At 38.7% G+C, this 14,286-nt stretch overlaps 1 protein-coding gene across 3 annotated transcripts in view; it reads left to right on the top strand.

The window, feature by feature from the left end:
• MAST4 (microtubule associated serine/threonine kinase family member 4) overlaps positions 1-14,286 on the top strand; it is a 529,678-nt gene that overhangs the window by 409,219 nt on the left and 106,173 nt on the right. For all 3 annotated transcript variants that reach the window (XM_012721946.1, XM_012721947.1, XM_012721948.1), the window contains one exon: positions 12,154-12,242. In XM_012721946.1, coding sequence (XP_012577400.1) covers positions 12,154-12,242 — 89 coding nt within the window. The remainder of the gene's footprint in view (positions 1-12,153; positions 12,243-14,286) is intronic.

The following is a 14,286-nucleotide window of genomic DNA, read 5'->3' as shown; positions in this document are numbered from 1 at the left end:
AAAAAAAAAAAAAAAAGTAAGCCTCTCTTTCTGGCCCAGGCTGATTTCTGTCTTTGAAAACCCTGGTTGGGAGAGCCACAGCCCCTCCCTCCCTCCCTCCGCCCGGGTCCTGCTTGCTATGGTTAGTGTGGCTGTCTCCACAGCCCTGCTTTGTTGCTGACCTAAAATTCTCCACTTAGTCCACATATGGCATGAGCAAGGAGCATCATTACCCAGACTGAATACTGAGCAACTTAAAGGCCAGCATCTTCTGGTATCTCCCCAGCCCTCCTGTCTCTACAACAGAATTGGTTCCTTGTGGCCAATTTCATCTTTGCAAAATGAGAGACCAACTACAAAAACATCAGTGGATGCAAATGAGAAAAAGACAAGACATCTGTGAAGTTAATTAAGGGAAAATATTCCTTTGACCTCTTCTGCTTTTCTCTGATTTTCACCAAGGTAGGCTATTCTTCCTTCCTTGGGAGGCTACTTCCCTTTCATGTTGGAAACAAATAACAGGGGACTGAGTGCTTAAGTATGGGTTTGACACACAACTAATTTTAATATCCATTTGGCAGTTGTCCTGTTGTTTCTCCATTTAGGAAACATTTTCTTCTACTTCTGCCCATTATCACAGTTTTGACATTCATGTCATTAACAGAATGTCATTTTGCAAGATACTGAATTAGATGCAGTGAGCAACAAAACATACTGAACAGGAACATACTGGCTTTTTGCCACATGGTTTTCCTCACAGAAGGGAACAAAGTGGAGCTCTGATGTGGGCTTTACGTGTGTGTGTGTGTGTGTGTGTGTGTGTGTGTGTGTGTGTGTGTGTTCCTGCTGTGGAGTTAGGGATAGTTCCCTCGTGGGCAGCACCTTACGCCAAATGGTTGTACATGCAGAATGCTCTGGAGTTGGAAGGGTGTTAAATAGTCATGCTTCTGGGCTTGGCATCATTTCTGTTGAGTGCCATAAAAGGATATCCAGTCAACTCCCCTCCCTTTGTGGGTCAGATAAGAGTTATCTGGAGTTGTCTAAACCAGAAAGAAGGAGCAGCTTTTGACTTTTCTGGATACTGTTTAACTGTGTAGCTAGGTAATGACACTAGACTAAAATACATCTACCAAATTCAGAGTCTCTGGCCCTTCCTGGTGACACAGTGGCCTAAAGCACAGCACTGCAAACTGGCCGCAGCTGTTTCAGTGCAAGTTTGATCCCACCCCGGAGGTGACCCACATGACATGGCCGACCTCTCCTGACCCCTCTCCCCTCCCTTTGCTCCCCTCAGTAGTGTACTTTATCAGTCTTCCTGTTCTGCTCCCCACTCTGTCTCTGGTGAATCTGCTCACCACCCCTGAAGCTCTGGCCCATACCCCAGTTCTGTATGCATAAATAAATAAATCTTTTTAAAAAATTGTTTCTACCTGTAACAAGTTAAAATGAGATTTAATTTCTATATAGAGAAATTAGCTGGGTAAAACAGCATTGTATTAGTTCAACTGTTACAAATCTGTCCAAATAAGATTTTGATACAAAAAAATTTCAATCCAACTTGCTGAAGCTATTTATTTTATTTTTTTGTTTTGGGGTTTGTTTTTTGTTGTTCACCATTTCTTAAAAGCCATGAAAGTGGTTGATAGTAGTTACAGGGGAGAAAAGTAAATGGTAAAATTTGATTATGGTTATTTTCAGAAGGGCAGATTAGAAAATAGATTTTGCCTGTTGCATTTCCTCTGATTTGTTTCTGCCAAATCAAACCACTTTTAAAGACTTTTAAAAGATTTTTTTTCTTATCACTGGCTAACTGAGAATAATCCAGTGCTATTAATTTGATTGAAAGTTGTTTAAATAGTTGGAACTTGAACTCTTTTCTATGACAGTAAAAAAAAAAAAATGAATCCAGTTGTGAGTTTTATCCATATTTGTATGAAACACAGGAAGGAAAAAAAGAAATTGGTCACACATATTCTCCTACCTCATCCCACCCCAATCATATACACACTTCTGAAGTAGAGGTTTAGAAAGAGTTATATTTGCTTGAATCTCCTTAACTCTCTGATATGTATGCAGGATTATCTTTGGTCCTTGACTGCAGTTGCACTGAAAAAAACTCAAAGTGTATCAGCCTCGTAGGTATTTGACCCTTCCCCCTGTTATAAAATTGGGGCCACCACCTCCACCCCTCCCACAGCTATCTGCCATTGACACTTTGCTAGGCCAACCAGAGAAGCCCAGTCAGCTGATAGATTACACCCTAGTGCAGTGAGACTTCCTCCATTGGTTTTATAGCAAGGTGAGTCCTGGGAGCTCTTTCCCAAGATATAGCACATTCAGGTCTTAGATTAGAACTAATTACCTTGCTTTCCCAGCACACTCTCCCCAAGTAGACACAATCTTTATCGAGTGCCTGTGATGTAACGTTTGAACTGTTGTACTCTGAGTGAATAATCATCGCACAGAAGTCATCTCCTATGTGACTTTCCCACCCTAAGTGTCCTCATTCAGATAGAGACCTGCCTGATGTCGTTGGTCTTTTGGGGTGGGCAGCAGTTTACATCCCTCCAAGGACTGGCACTGCGGATAAAGTACACTAGAAACAATTCACAAGTGCCAACACACAGGTCCTTCTCACACTGATTACTTTTTACTTATGGCATTTTTGGCACTTGAACGTACTCTGTTGCTATAAATCCCATATTAGTTCAACTTCTACTTGACTTTGACCATTGTGTTATGCCTCCTGTTTTAATTCCAATGATTTTTCCATTGTAATTTTATTCTAAATTACCTGATATGGGTTTTCCTGTAAGATGTTCACATTATCCAGCAGCACATACCTGTCAGCTATTTGTCTCAGTTGTGGATGACTGTGATCAGCCTCATCGTGTTAAAGAGGGTATTGTCATCTTGGATCAGTTTAATTTTATAAATTAGAGTATTGTTTGCCTCCAAATTAAATGGTAAATATCTCAAAGGCTGAGACATTTTGTCATTAAATGAAATTACTGAATTTCTGACATTTTTCTAAGATTTGTTCACTTGTACATACAGAAATGGGGTACAGGCCAGAGGTACAAGGGTGGTGAGAGGATTCACCAGAGACAAAGTAGGGAGCAGAACAGGTAGATGTACTGAAATACACTGCTGAGGGGAGCAGCAGCTGGGTCAGGAGAGGTCTACCGCACCATGTGGGTCATCTCCCTGGCAGGGATTGAATTCGTGCTGAAATGGCTGAGGTAACTTCATAGTGCTGTGCTTTAATTTCTTGTGCCGCCAGGGAGTCCCCTCTGATATTTTTAATTTCTATATATTTCTGGGTATCCAGAGGGAGCCACTATTGTATGAAATATAATCTTTGCCCTCCAGAAACGTGATATTCTCAGATAGGTTTATTGAATGAATGAGTAGTCACAGGCTGTTTTTTAAATCCCTCTCTCTTGAGCTCTCTCTCTTTTTTTTTTTGCATAGAAGAACTGAGGTATAGGCCAGAGGTGTGGCCAATGACAAGATTCACCAGAGACAGAGTGGGAAGAAGAATGGGCAGATCTATTGAAACACACTGCTGAGGGGAGCAGTGGGCAAGGCAGGAGAGGTCTGGTGCACCATATGGTTCACCTCCCTAGCTGGGTATAGAACTCAGGGCATATGGTGACAGGACTGAAACTTAACCCCTATGCCACTAGGGAGGCCCTGGTCATAGAAATGAAATGCTGATTTCCCTGATTACTGTGGTACAACATGAGAAATGGTGGTCAGTCGCCAATCACATGCTACCACAGGACATCAGTGTCTACCACATCAGCTGCATAGATAGAACTGGGTGTGTATACCTTTAAAATAGACATATAAAAGAATGACTTATAAGAAGTGGTTTAAAGATTACAGTGTGCCAGCAAATGACTGGTATTAAGGCATTATTTATAGAAGATACATGAAATGGAAGGATAATTTGTCATGCATAGTATATTCCATAAATTTATGAAAATACAACTGCGCTGATTGGGATTTTATCTCACATTTAAGATAGCGACACTTTTTTTTTGCATTACTTCTTTGCTTAGAATACAGTTATCTGTGAAGTCTTCTCTCTCCTTTTATATGTTAAACACATTGAGAATGTTTCCTTTTATTATCTCCCATAGTACTCATAATAGGAATAGACATTCCATAAATATCTAATATATTGAATAATTTCTTGCTAACATGTATGTTCAATGGTCTCTTCCACCATCCATGAAGACAGAAAATTGGGTCAGATCTCAGTATGGGTTTATCTTCTTAGATATTTGCAAGAAATACTGTATAAAGTAGCATGTACATTTCCCTATTGATTATCCTCAGAAATTTCAAAGTCTTTGCAACTATTCTTTACTCTAGCTAAGTAATTATCCTAAAGTTTTTGCTCATAATTTAAAATAATATACACAACCATTCACTGACTTTACAAGTAACACCTTTAGAAAAAGCTTGTTTTCCTAATGGAAGAGTTAAGTTCAAGTACTAAATCGATAATATCAACAATAGGATTCTTTTTTTTTTTATAATTTATTTATTTATTTGTGCATACAGAACTGGGGTACAGGCCAGAGGCTCAGGAACGGTGAGAGGCTTCACCAGAGACAGAGTGGGGAGCAGAACAGGCAGATCCACGAAGTACACTGCTGAGGGAAGCAGTGGGCGGGTCAGGAGAGGTCTGCCACGCCATGTGGTCACCTCCGGGGCAGGCGGGAATCGAACTCATGCGGAAGTGGCTTCAGATTCTCAGTGCTGTGCTTTAACCCGCTGCGCCACCAGGGAGGGCCAACAATAGGATTCTTAATTACATACCCAGGATAACCATGAGCCAGGTCATCTCCCTGATGCGCACATGTATAAGCCTGAAGCACTCCACCTTGGTAGACGCCATGGTATGAGCACTGCCATTTTCCCAGGGTTTTGATGTTCTGTAGAAGAGCACATACTGGCATAATGCTACATTGAACCTTGGGGCCATTTTTTTTTTTGCATGAATTTTAATTTAATAATAAAATACCATATTTTATAATAGAGTCACAGGAGATGAGAGTATAGTAGAGAATTACATCTACCTAACTGCCTAACTGTTCTCCCTTGGTTTTTTTCAATCTAGAAACTAAGGTAATTCTCTTAAATCAAAAGTCAGAACTACTGAAAAACCTTCCAGAGGCTTCTATTTTCACCCGGACAGAAAACCTATCTCCTTACTGTGGCCTTCAGGTTGCCATAGACCAGTCCCTGTCATCTCTCTACACCCCCTTTTTGCTGCTAACCTCTGGCTCACTCCTGGGAATACTGGCTGCTTGCTGTTCTTAGAGCTCTGTTGCCCCGGGGCCTTCATGAGTGCTCACTCCCTCATCCCTCTGTTCTCCTAATATCATACACCTCCCCCTTGAGACCTTTTCTGACCATGTGTTAAAATCGTGGCTTCCCATATCTATGCTCCCTGCCCTACTTTCTGCTTTACTTTGCTCCATTTATATCTCTTACTAAAAATGAAACCACCAACATCCTTGCTGTATATTTTGCTTTCTTTTTTGGGCTTTTTATCTACTACCTCCTCCAAGAATGTAAGCTCCGTGAGGGCAGCAAAGTGTTTTCTTGTTCAGAATAATATGCACCACATATTAGGGACTCAAGGTAATTTGTTAGATGGATAGAACCTTGATTTCATGGGTCTTAAGGAAAACACTGGCTTGACTTCACATACGCAACAATGTACGTCAGCAACAGAAATAATAATGTGTTGCTCTTGTTACCTTCTAAGGAATGTTAGTATCTACACAGCCGAGGCTGTTTTGATAAAGGGATAGTATAGAGCTTTGGACTTGAAGAAATCCAGAAAAAGGGTAAAGTGATTATATTAGAAAGAAAGAACATTATTTCAATAGTGTGAAAGCAAAGTGTACTAAGGAGATTTTTTTTTTAAGATTTATTTATTTATTCATACAGAACTGGGGTACAGGCCAGAGATATGGAGGGTGAGAGGCTTCACCAGAGACAGAGTGGGGAGCAGAACAGGCAGATCGATGAAGTACACTGCTGAGGGGAGCAGCGGGCGGGTCAGGAGAGGTCTGCCACGCCTTGTGGGTCACCTCCGGGGCAGGCGGGGATCGAACTCATGGGGAAGCGGCTTTAGCTTCTCAGTGCTGTGCTTTAACCCGCTGCGCCACCAGGGAGGGCCCACTAAGGAGATTTTAAGGAAGACTTGCTTTATGTTTCATGATAAAGTTTTTCTTTCAAATACAACCACAAAGATATCTCAAGATTTTTGCAATCTGATTTGGATATACAGAGACCTAGATACTTAATGTTACAGAAAGGGAAAAAAAATGTACATGATACATATAATTTTAGTGCATTTAAGATTTCTAAACTTTGCTTCAATTGAATACTCTAAAAAAGGAAAATAAAAGACCCATATTTATGTTGCCATGGTTAAATCTCAAAAGTATAATGTTGAGTGAAAAAAAAGTAAGTTGCAGAACATCTATAACATATAGTGTGCTAGAGTACCATTTATTTGAAAATCAAACAACATGACTGCCACACAAATATAAAATGAGCATGTGTCAAAGATACTATGTAGCTTATCAATTAGTGAGGGCAGTGACAACCTACTTAAATAGATTCAAAGGGATTTTGAGAAAGCGATGTATATGTGTGAGTATGTTTAATTTTTGCAATTCCAAATGGTAAATCTGCTTGTAGGTTAAAACTGGTTAGTATCTTACATGTTAATGATATTTAATGTTTGGGCTTTCCTTTTTTTCTATAGAGTATTTACCAAGTGAATCTGTTGCAGACGAGATTGATTTACATTGTTCTGTACAAGACTCACTTATATTACTGAGTCTTCTACCACTTAACTTCTACCCCTACAGAATCTTAAAACATGTAGTCAGTAATCAGTGAAAGGTGCATTCCCATATAGAACTAGATAATCACTTGGGGAGGTCCACTGTGCACAGTCTAACAAGCCTTTGAAGGAAAAGCCATCCATCTCCCTTGCTCAATCCCAAGTCTTAGTCAGTTTTTCCTGATATGTGATACCATAGTAAAGATATAAACATGCAAAAAGTCTTCTAGCAGTTGCCTCATTGGGAGTGGATAATGGTTATTGGTTTGGATGAGGGAGGGTACATTTCTCCCTATCTGTAATGAATTTCTATTTTTTTAAATGATTGGGAACAAATATGACAAAATGATACCACTTATTCCAGAGGGTGGGAATTGTTGAATTATCTTTCTATCTTTTTAAAATTTCTAAGACTAAAAAAAAAAAAAAAAACTTGAGAAGCTGGGCTAATCCATGGAGTTGGCTAAGTGTAGACTAAAAAAAAAAAAAAAAGTGTGACTGTTTCTCTCATTTGATTGAAGCCCTTCCTTGAAAAAATCAGGAAACAGGGTCTTTTATGACATTTATTAGCAATATGGCATTCACTAGAAAATTTCTACCTTCTGGTCATTTCTAAATGACTGCTTCAGCCTTTCTCCTTTTTTAAGGTATATTCAGAAACCCAGATTCTATGAAAATTGTAATAAATAATTAGCAGGAGTTTACATCCAGAAAGCTTTGCTTTGTAATTGGTCTTCTGTGAGAATTTATCAAATTTTTCATGCAGATGGATCAATAAGCTATAGCCTAGCTGTAATTTAATTATTTCTTGAACCTCTGGATCTCTTCTTAGGAAGCTTACTGTATTCTCACCACTTTCCCCCGCTGGTCTGTCACGTATCACACTGAGTGTTGACCTTTCGAGTCAGTTGTATTAGAAATTACCACACTGTTGGGGTTTCCCTTCCTTAGCTTGTCTTGTCACGATCAGACATGATCAGTATTCATGTCTCAAAATGATGTAATTTAAAACTAATCTAGATTTCACCTACTCAGACAATTGAGAAAGATCAGAGCCTAATGGTCCCCATGGTTTCTACAGTCCTGTTACAGCATAATTAACAGATTCTGCCTAGAAAGATGTGACAGGTCCAAGTGTGAGACTTTTACCACCAATTTTACCACCAAATCCTGTATGTGGAGCTCTGAACCTATGGCCCACATAGGCAGAAGGTAAATATTGGTGGTTTTATCCAACAGAGGTAACCCTGCTCCCTTGCTTTGTCTTAGTGGCTCATTCCTCCTTGTCCCTTATAACGAGTCGGGTTTCACATAGATGATGAAACTCATGATTGGCCTCTATTTTCCTAGCAAATAGAAGGTGTTCTGCACAGTAATCAGACAATTGAGAAGCTCCTTGACAACCTGTTTTAGGGAATAGGAACAGTGAGCTCAGGGGGCAGGTGTGGGTCCCTGTTCAATCTTCACAGTACCTGTCTGAGCCAAAAAGCATGAAGACAAAATACTTCCTGTGGTAGTCTCATGTCACTCTAAGCATCTCCACCCAAATGCCCAGCCAGCTGTGAGGTTCTTACTCAGTGCTGTCCCTGCCTATCTAGCCTCCCAGCCCCCAGGGGACAGCCAGCCCTACTGACGCAAATTTATTGTCATTGTCTTTTCCATTCTTCTCCTTTCCCGATCCCCAGCATCTACAGCATTTATTTGGATAGTGTTGGTGATGGAGGTGGTATTGTATTGGCAGGGTGTGTGTGTGGGGGGGGCACAAGAGCTCTCTTTCCCTGTCTCTTACCTGTCTTTGTGTGGATCTTTCCAGTGAGCAAAATGAAATGTTTAGTTGGCTTCATCAGCCTCTGCCTTAATTCAGTGTTTATCTTCACTTTGATGTCAGGTTGTATATGTCTGTCTTCTCAGGTAAAATTCAATTTTTGCATGCAGAGAATATTGACTCTGCCATTGTGCCAGATTCAGAGAACAAACTGAGCACTTTGTCCACAAAGTTCCTCATGTGTTTTGCCTGGAGAACTCAGGAAGTGGAGGTGCTTTGTGGGACATGGATATTCCTGTGTTTGACTTCTAGATTCTAGAAGCCAAGACAGGATGAATGGTTTCTGTTTCTTGCTAAAGAGTGAAACAGTGCATTTGGGAATTGAACACTGGTAGCTCAAGTTCATAACTATTCTTCAGTTTCATTTTTGCAATCATGTACCTGTGTCCCTAAGACTGAACGTTTAAGATGTTTGTGCTGTTTCATCATTCTATGAGTTAAGTGCATTTGGGGTCATCACCAGCACGTAGGGACTGCCTCCTCCTTGAATGCCGTAAACTTCTCCTTTTACTTGCACAAAAGTATATGATACCTGTACGACTAAGTAATGACAAGGGAGGTCAGTTCAGCAATTTGTCTCAGTGTCATGATTAGTGTGGGCAGCACCAGGTCTTAAGTAGTTTAGGTAGTGAATATGCTCAGGTCCTGCCCATTAGCAGCTTTGTTACTGTGGAATTAAATGTGGATTTTAATTCATTTCTTTGGGAAAACAGATACCTACAGCAATAAGATTAGGTAAGTCTCAGACACCAGAGGCAAATAGTACTGATTGGAAGTGAAGTGCACACCCCACTTTGGAAAGTTACTACAGACTATCATAGTGAGGTACTGGAATATAGCCAAGATGTAGGTTTGGGGGTTTAAATACAGTATAAATTCCCCTTTACCCTTAAGAATGTTAGCATCAAATTAATTCATGTGTGAGACCAAAACCTTACTTGCTGAATGTACATACAGATTTATGTTGTACAGACCTGTAAAATTCCTTTGTCTTTACCTGTATTTTTAAAAGTTTGGTTTTGCCATAATGAGATGCCTTTCATGTCTAATAGCTTCCTATTTGATTATTGAAATTGAAAATAGTTCCAAGTCTGTTGGATTTTAATACCTTCAAGCTGAAGGTCCATAGAGAGGCTAGAAAAGACACTTTCAGCTACCTACTGTACTTTGGTCTTAGCATTTGTCAACAAGATAAGCCTCCAGTTATTTAAGGATTTATGCAAAGTATTTAACATTTTATGCAATTTTATGCAATGTTTTTAACTAATTTTAACTCGTCACATCGTCATGGCTGAAGTCTCCTGTGTCTTGATTCACTCTAAATTGCATTCATAATCATCTAATTGTGAAGATTACAAATCATTGCAGAGAGTAGGAAAGCACAGGGTGAATGTAACACAAGCTTATTTATATTGACCAAACAAAGATATTCCCTTCTTTTTCACAATTTTTAAATCATATATTTAAAATCAGTCCCTTCTAAATCTACTTTTGGGTAGATTTTAAATCATGATACTGTGAGAAAGTATTTTATTTATATATTTCTTTGTTTTAAATCTAAATTATTGGCTATTTATTTTTGCTTGTTATGGAGTTACTAGTCATTCTATGTGTTTCTTAGCAAAATTAATTTTTTTAAACTTCCTTTAGAAATAGTATCTAAATTTTATCTTTAAGTAAACATTTTACTGATACCCTAGTCAAGATATTTGTTAGATCACTAATTTTATCAATACACATTTCATATTCATTTGATTTACATATATAAGCATTAATAATTAACTTGAGAAAATCGTCATAATGATTTAGATCAAACACTGAATGTAAAAATACGCAAATAACCTTTTATGATAGTTAACCTATATTTCAGTTAATTTGGTAAAATTAACAAGTAAGTTTGTTGAGGTTTCCAGGGTATAAATCTGTCATTTCTAATATATTTTATTAACATCAGCAAGTTGGTATATTTAACATTCCTATGCTGAAATGAAAGAAGACGTTAATTTGGATTCACACTAAATACATATAGGGTATCTTTTTAAAGTAATCAGGCTTTCAGATTGTGAATTTAATAAGTTGCATACTATTCTTGACGGATGAGTTGACAATACCATAATCCACCTTCATAATTAAGTATCAAGGGTCTATTCTTATTCAACAACTTATTTAAGGCTGAGTAAACATGTTCTTAATTAAACTCACAGATAATGCTAGGGGATGTTGATTGCTCCAGTAAGGAAAATAAAATGATGCAGCCTGACCTTAAGAAATTATAAATACGGGAATGTTGACAAATTATAATAAGCAGCAAATATCTAGGAGAGAGGCTTGTCTCCCAGGTCACTGTTGCTGAACTGGTTTTGATTTTGAAATATGTTATTTGATTATTTAGAAAGACTCCTGTCAAATATTTTATAGATTCTCAGGTATATCTACCTGCTTTCGAAGTCAGGTGAAAATTCCTATTCCAAGTACCTCCGATGCAGAGGTGAATTAAGACATTACAGTAGATCTTTTTGAGTGGTAATGGGCAGCCCCCTTATGGATTGTGAGCTTTATTAGATTGAGGTGAATTAACAAGGTCACCTGCTGGTTTTTATTATCCTGTTCTAACAACTGTGTGACAATAGAGATTGAAGTGCCAGTCTGTATACGAGAATAAGTTAGTCTACTTCATCTTCAGTATGGGTCTTAACCTTTGAGGCTTGTGAACGTTCCTGTGGAATCAAATTCACCATTTTGTAGATTTCTACTGGCAGAGACAGGAAAAGTAAATAGTTGCCTGTACCCTTGTGCAGTGATTATTTCTTCTCTCTGAAACCATCATAAACCTATAGGTAGCATGCCTGTGAAACGGAGCCTTTGCTATTATTATTTTGACATAAACTGGAATCTGTTTTTCTCATGCCAAAATATTTAACTTAATGAAGACTTGAATGCAGAATACAAAATGAAAAATGAATGAGTAGTGAACCTACATTTATCTTAGGCATCAACAGTTCTATTGACAAAAGGCACAAATAGGAAATGTGTCTAAATAATTAGATTTTTAATTAGTGCATCATTGTAAGATTAATGTCATTGTGCTTCGTAGCATGTAATTTTGTATTAGAAATTTCATGTCAACAAAGATGCTACCTGTGGTTAGCTGATTTGAATTCTTAATTTATCACTTGTATGTGTGTCATGTCACATATTTATAGTCAAGAGCTGAAAGAATTCATTTGATTATAGCTTCACTGGTGGTGAGGAATATTGATGGTGTTAACTATGTGAAAATATTTTCTGATATAAAACAGGCAACTACCCTCAACCATTAGTGAACTGCATAGTATCTTGAAAAAAAAAAAAAATGATAGCAATTGCATGAGCAGGTAGTTTGTCCAACCTAGTATATGCCTGGATTGCACATATTTGAACATTATTGTTGTATTCTCAATTCAAACTGTTTTTACTTTCCTTCTGACAGTTGCCGAACAAGCAACCGGAAGAGCTTGATAGGCAATGGGCAGTCACCGGCATTGCCTCGCCCACACTCACCCCTCTCTGCTCATGCAGGTAATCACCCTTTCTTGAATTTTCTTCAACTTCTTTTTCTGATAGTTTATTGAATAATATGGACGGACTGAAATTGAGACATACCTTCATAAGGTTTTATGTTGGTTTTCCTGTTTTTGTCATTAACTTGTTCTTTCTGATAAGTTGGTCCACACTATATTCTCTTTGAGTGCTCAAAATCAAGAATTCCTCTGAGATTATGGACATGACCTATATATTTTTGAAAAGCTCATATTTTTCCCCATTTAAAAAATTTTGGTGGATGCAAAATACATTTCCATGTAGGATTGTCTTTGGGAAATGCAGCCCTTATAGTCACTTACAGAGGATTGATGTTAAGAATTGTAGGGAATGAAACATTTTCTTTTTTCTTCTTTTTCCTCTGTGTCCTCCACTGGGACCATTGTAACAAAACTGGGTTAAGAGAAAAACATACAAATGTATTGAATATAAACTTTCACAAAGGGACTCGGGAGCCTTCATAAAAAAGTGAAAACCCAAAGCAGCTGGTAAAGCTGAGTGCTTTATACTAGAGGTGATAAAGTGTGAACAGTTGTGCAAAGATAAGACAAAAATGAATTGGGTGTAGGAAACTGGAGAAAATCAGCAAGACCTATTCACTCAGACTTCTTCGGTACCCCTTATCTTTGGAGATGTCCTCTCTGGTTTAGGGAATCCATCTCTCAGATGAGGCTTTAATGACTGCTTCAGGAAAGAGTCAAAAAGTCCCTCCTGGCCCTCCTTGGTGGCGCAGCGGGTTAAAGCACAGCACTAAGAACCTTAAGCCGCTTCTGCATGAGTTTGATCCCCGCCTGCCCCACAGGTGACCACAGGGCGTGGCAGACCTCTTCTGACCTGCCTGCTGCTCCCCTCAGCAGTGTACTTCCTTGATGTGCCTGTTCTGCTCCCCACTCTGTCCCTGGTGAATTCTCTCACCCTCCGCATCTCTGGCCTGTACCCCAATTCTGTATGAATAAATAAATAAATCTTAAAAAAAAAAACAAAGTTCCTCCTGTCCTTGTTAATTCTGATTCCTTCAGGTAAACAATATGCCAAAAGAGCCATACGTAGCCTGTCCTAAACGCCATCAAAATCATTTAGCATTTTGTTCCTAGTATTGAACTTACCTATTATATATACATTACATAACATTACATTATAATATACTATATTTATATATTATATATGTATATTCTATTTATATATATTATATTTTATACACATGCACACACACATGTTACAAACAAGGCTGCTTTCACACTCTAAAGCAGGTGTTCATATGTACATGTATAAGAGCGTGTCTGCAGTTTTTTCTGGCTGTGGCCTATATAACTCATATATTACTTCCATAACCTGTGTAGGGATGATGAAAAAATTAGAGATGAAGCATTTGCCCTTAGGTACTAATTATAAGGAAAGTACAGCCATATTTCAAAACTGCACAAGAAGGCTGGCTTGTATACGTTCTGTGTTTTGTTTTACTTTGTTGTTTTTTTTAAAGATTTATTTATTTGTACATATGGAACTGGGGTACAGGCCAGAGGCTCAGGGGCAGTGAGAGGCTTCACCAGAGACAGAGTGGGGAGCAGAACAGGCAGATCGACGAAGTACACTGCTGAGGGGAGCAGCGGGCGGGTCAGGAGAGGTCTGCCGCACCATGTGGTCACCTCCGGGGCAGGCAGGAATCGAACTCATGCGGAAGCGGCTTTAGCTTCTCAGTGCTGTGCTTTAACCCACTGCACCACCAGGGAGGGCCTGTTTTACTTTGTTTTTTACATACTATTCAAGATGGGGCAGAAAAGAGAAAGGTTAATTCTAATCAGGAAAGTCTGGAAGAATTTGAAGGAGGTACTTGATTAAGATGTTGAAAGATGGGCAAGACTTGGGCCTATGATGTTCAAAGATGTTAGAGTGAGAAAATGGGAATTCCAGGATGTGGAACTGTATGAACTGTATATGCTTGATTGTATGGGGAACATAAAGGCAGACAAGAGATATGAAAGTTAGAGCATAGAAGGAGTTTTGATTCAAGGATGTTGAGGAA

This window comes from Condylura cristata, unplaced genomic scaffold (assembly GCF_000260355.1).
Source record: "Condylura cristata isolate star-nosed mole 26May11 unplaced genomic scaffold, ConCri1.0 scaffold00007, whole genome shotgun sequence".
Classification (NCBI taxonomy): Eukaryota; Metazoa; Chordata; class Mammalia; order Eulipotyphla; family Talpidae; genus Condylura; species Condylura cristata.
Note: the sequence above shows the minus strand (reverse complement) of the source record. Positions and strands in the feature narration are given on the sequence as shown.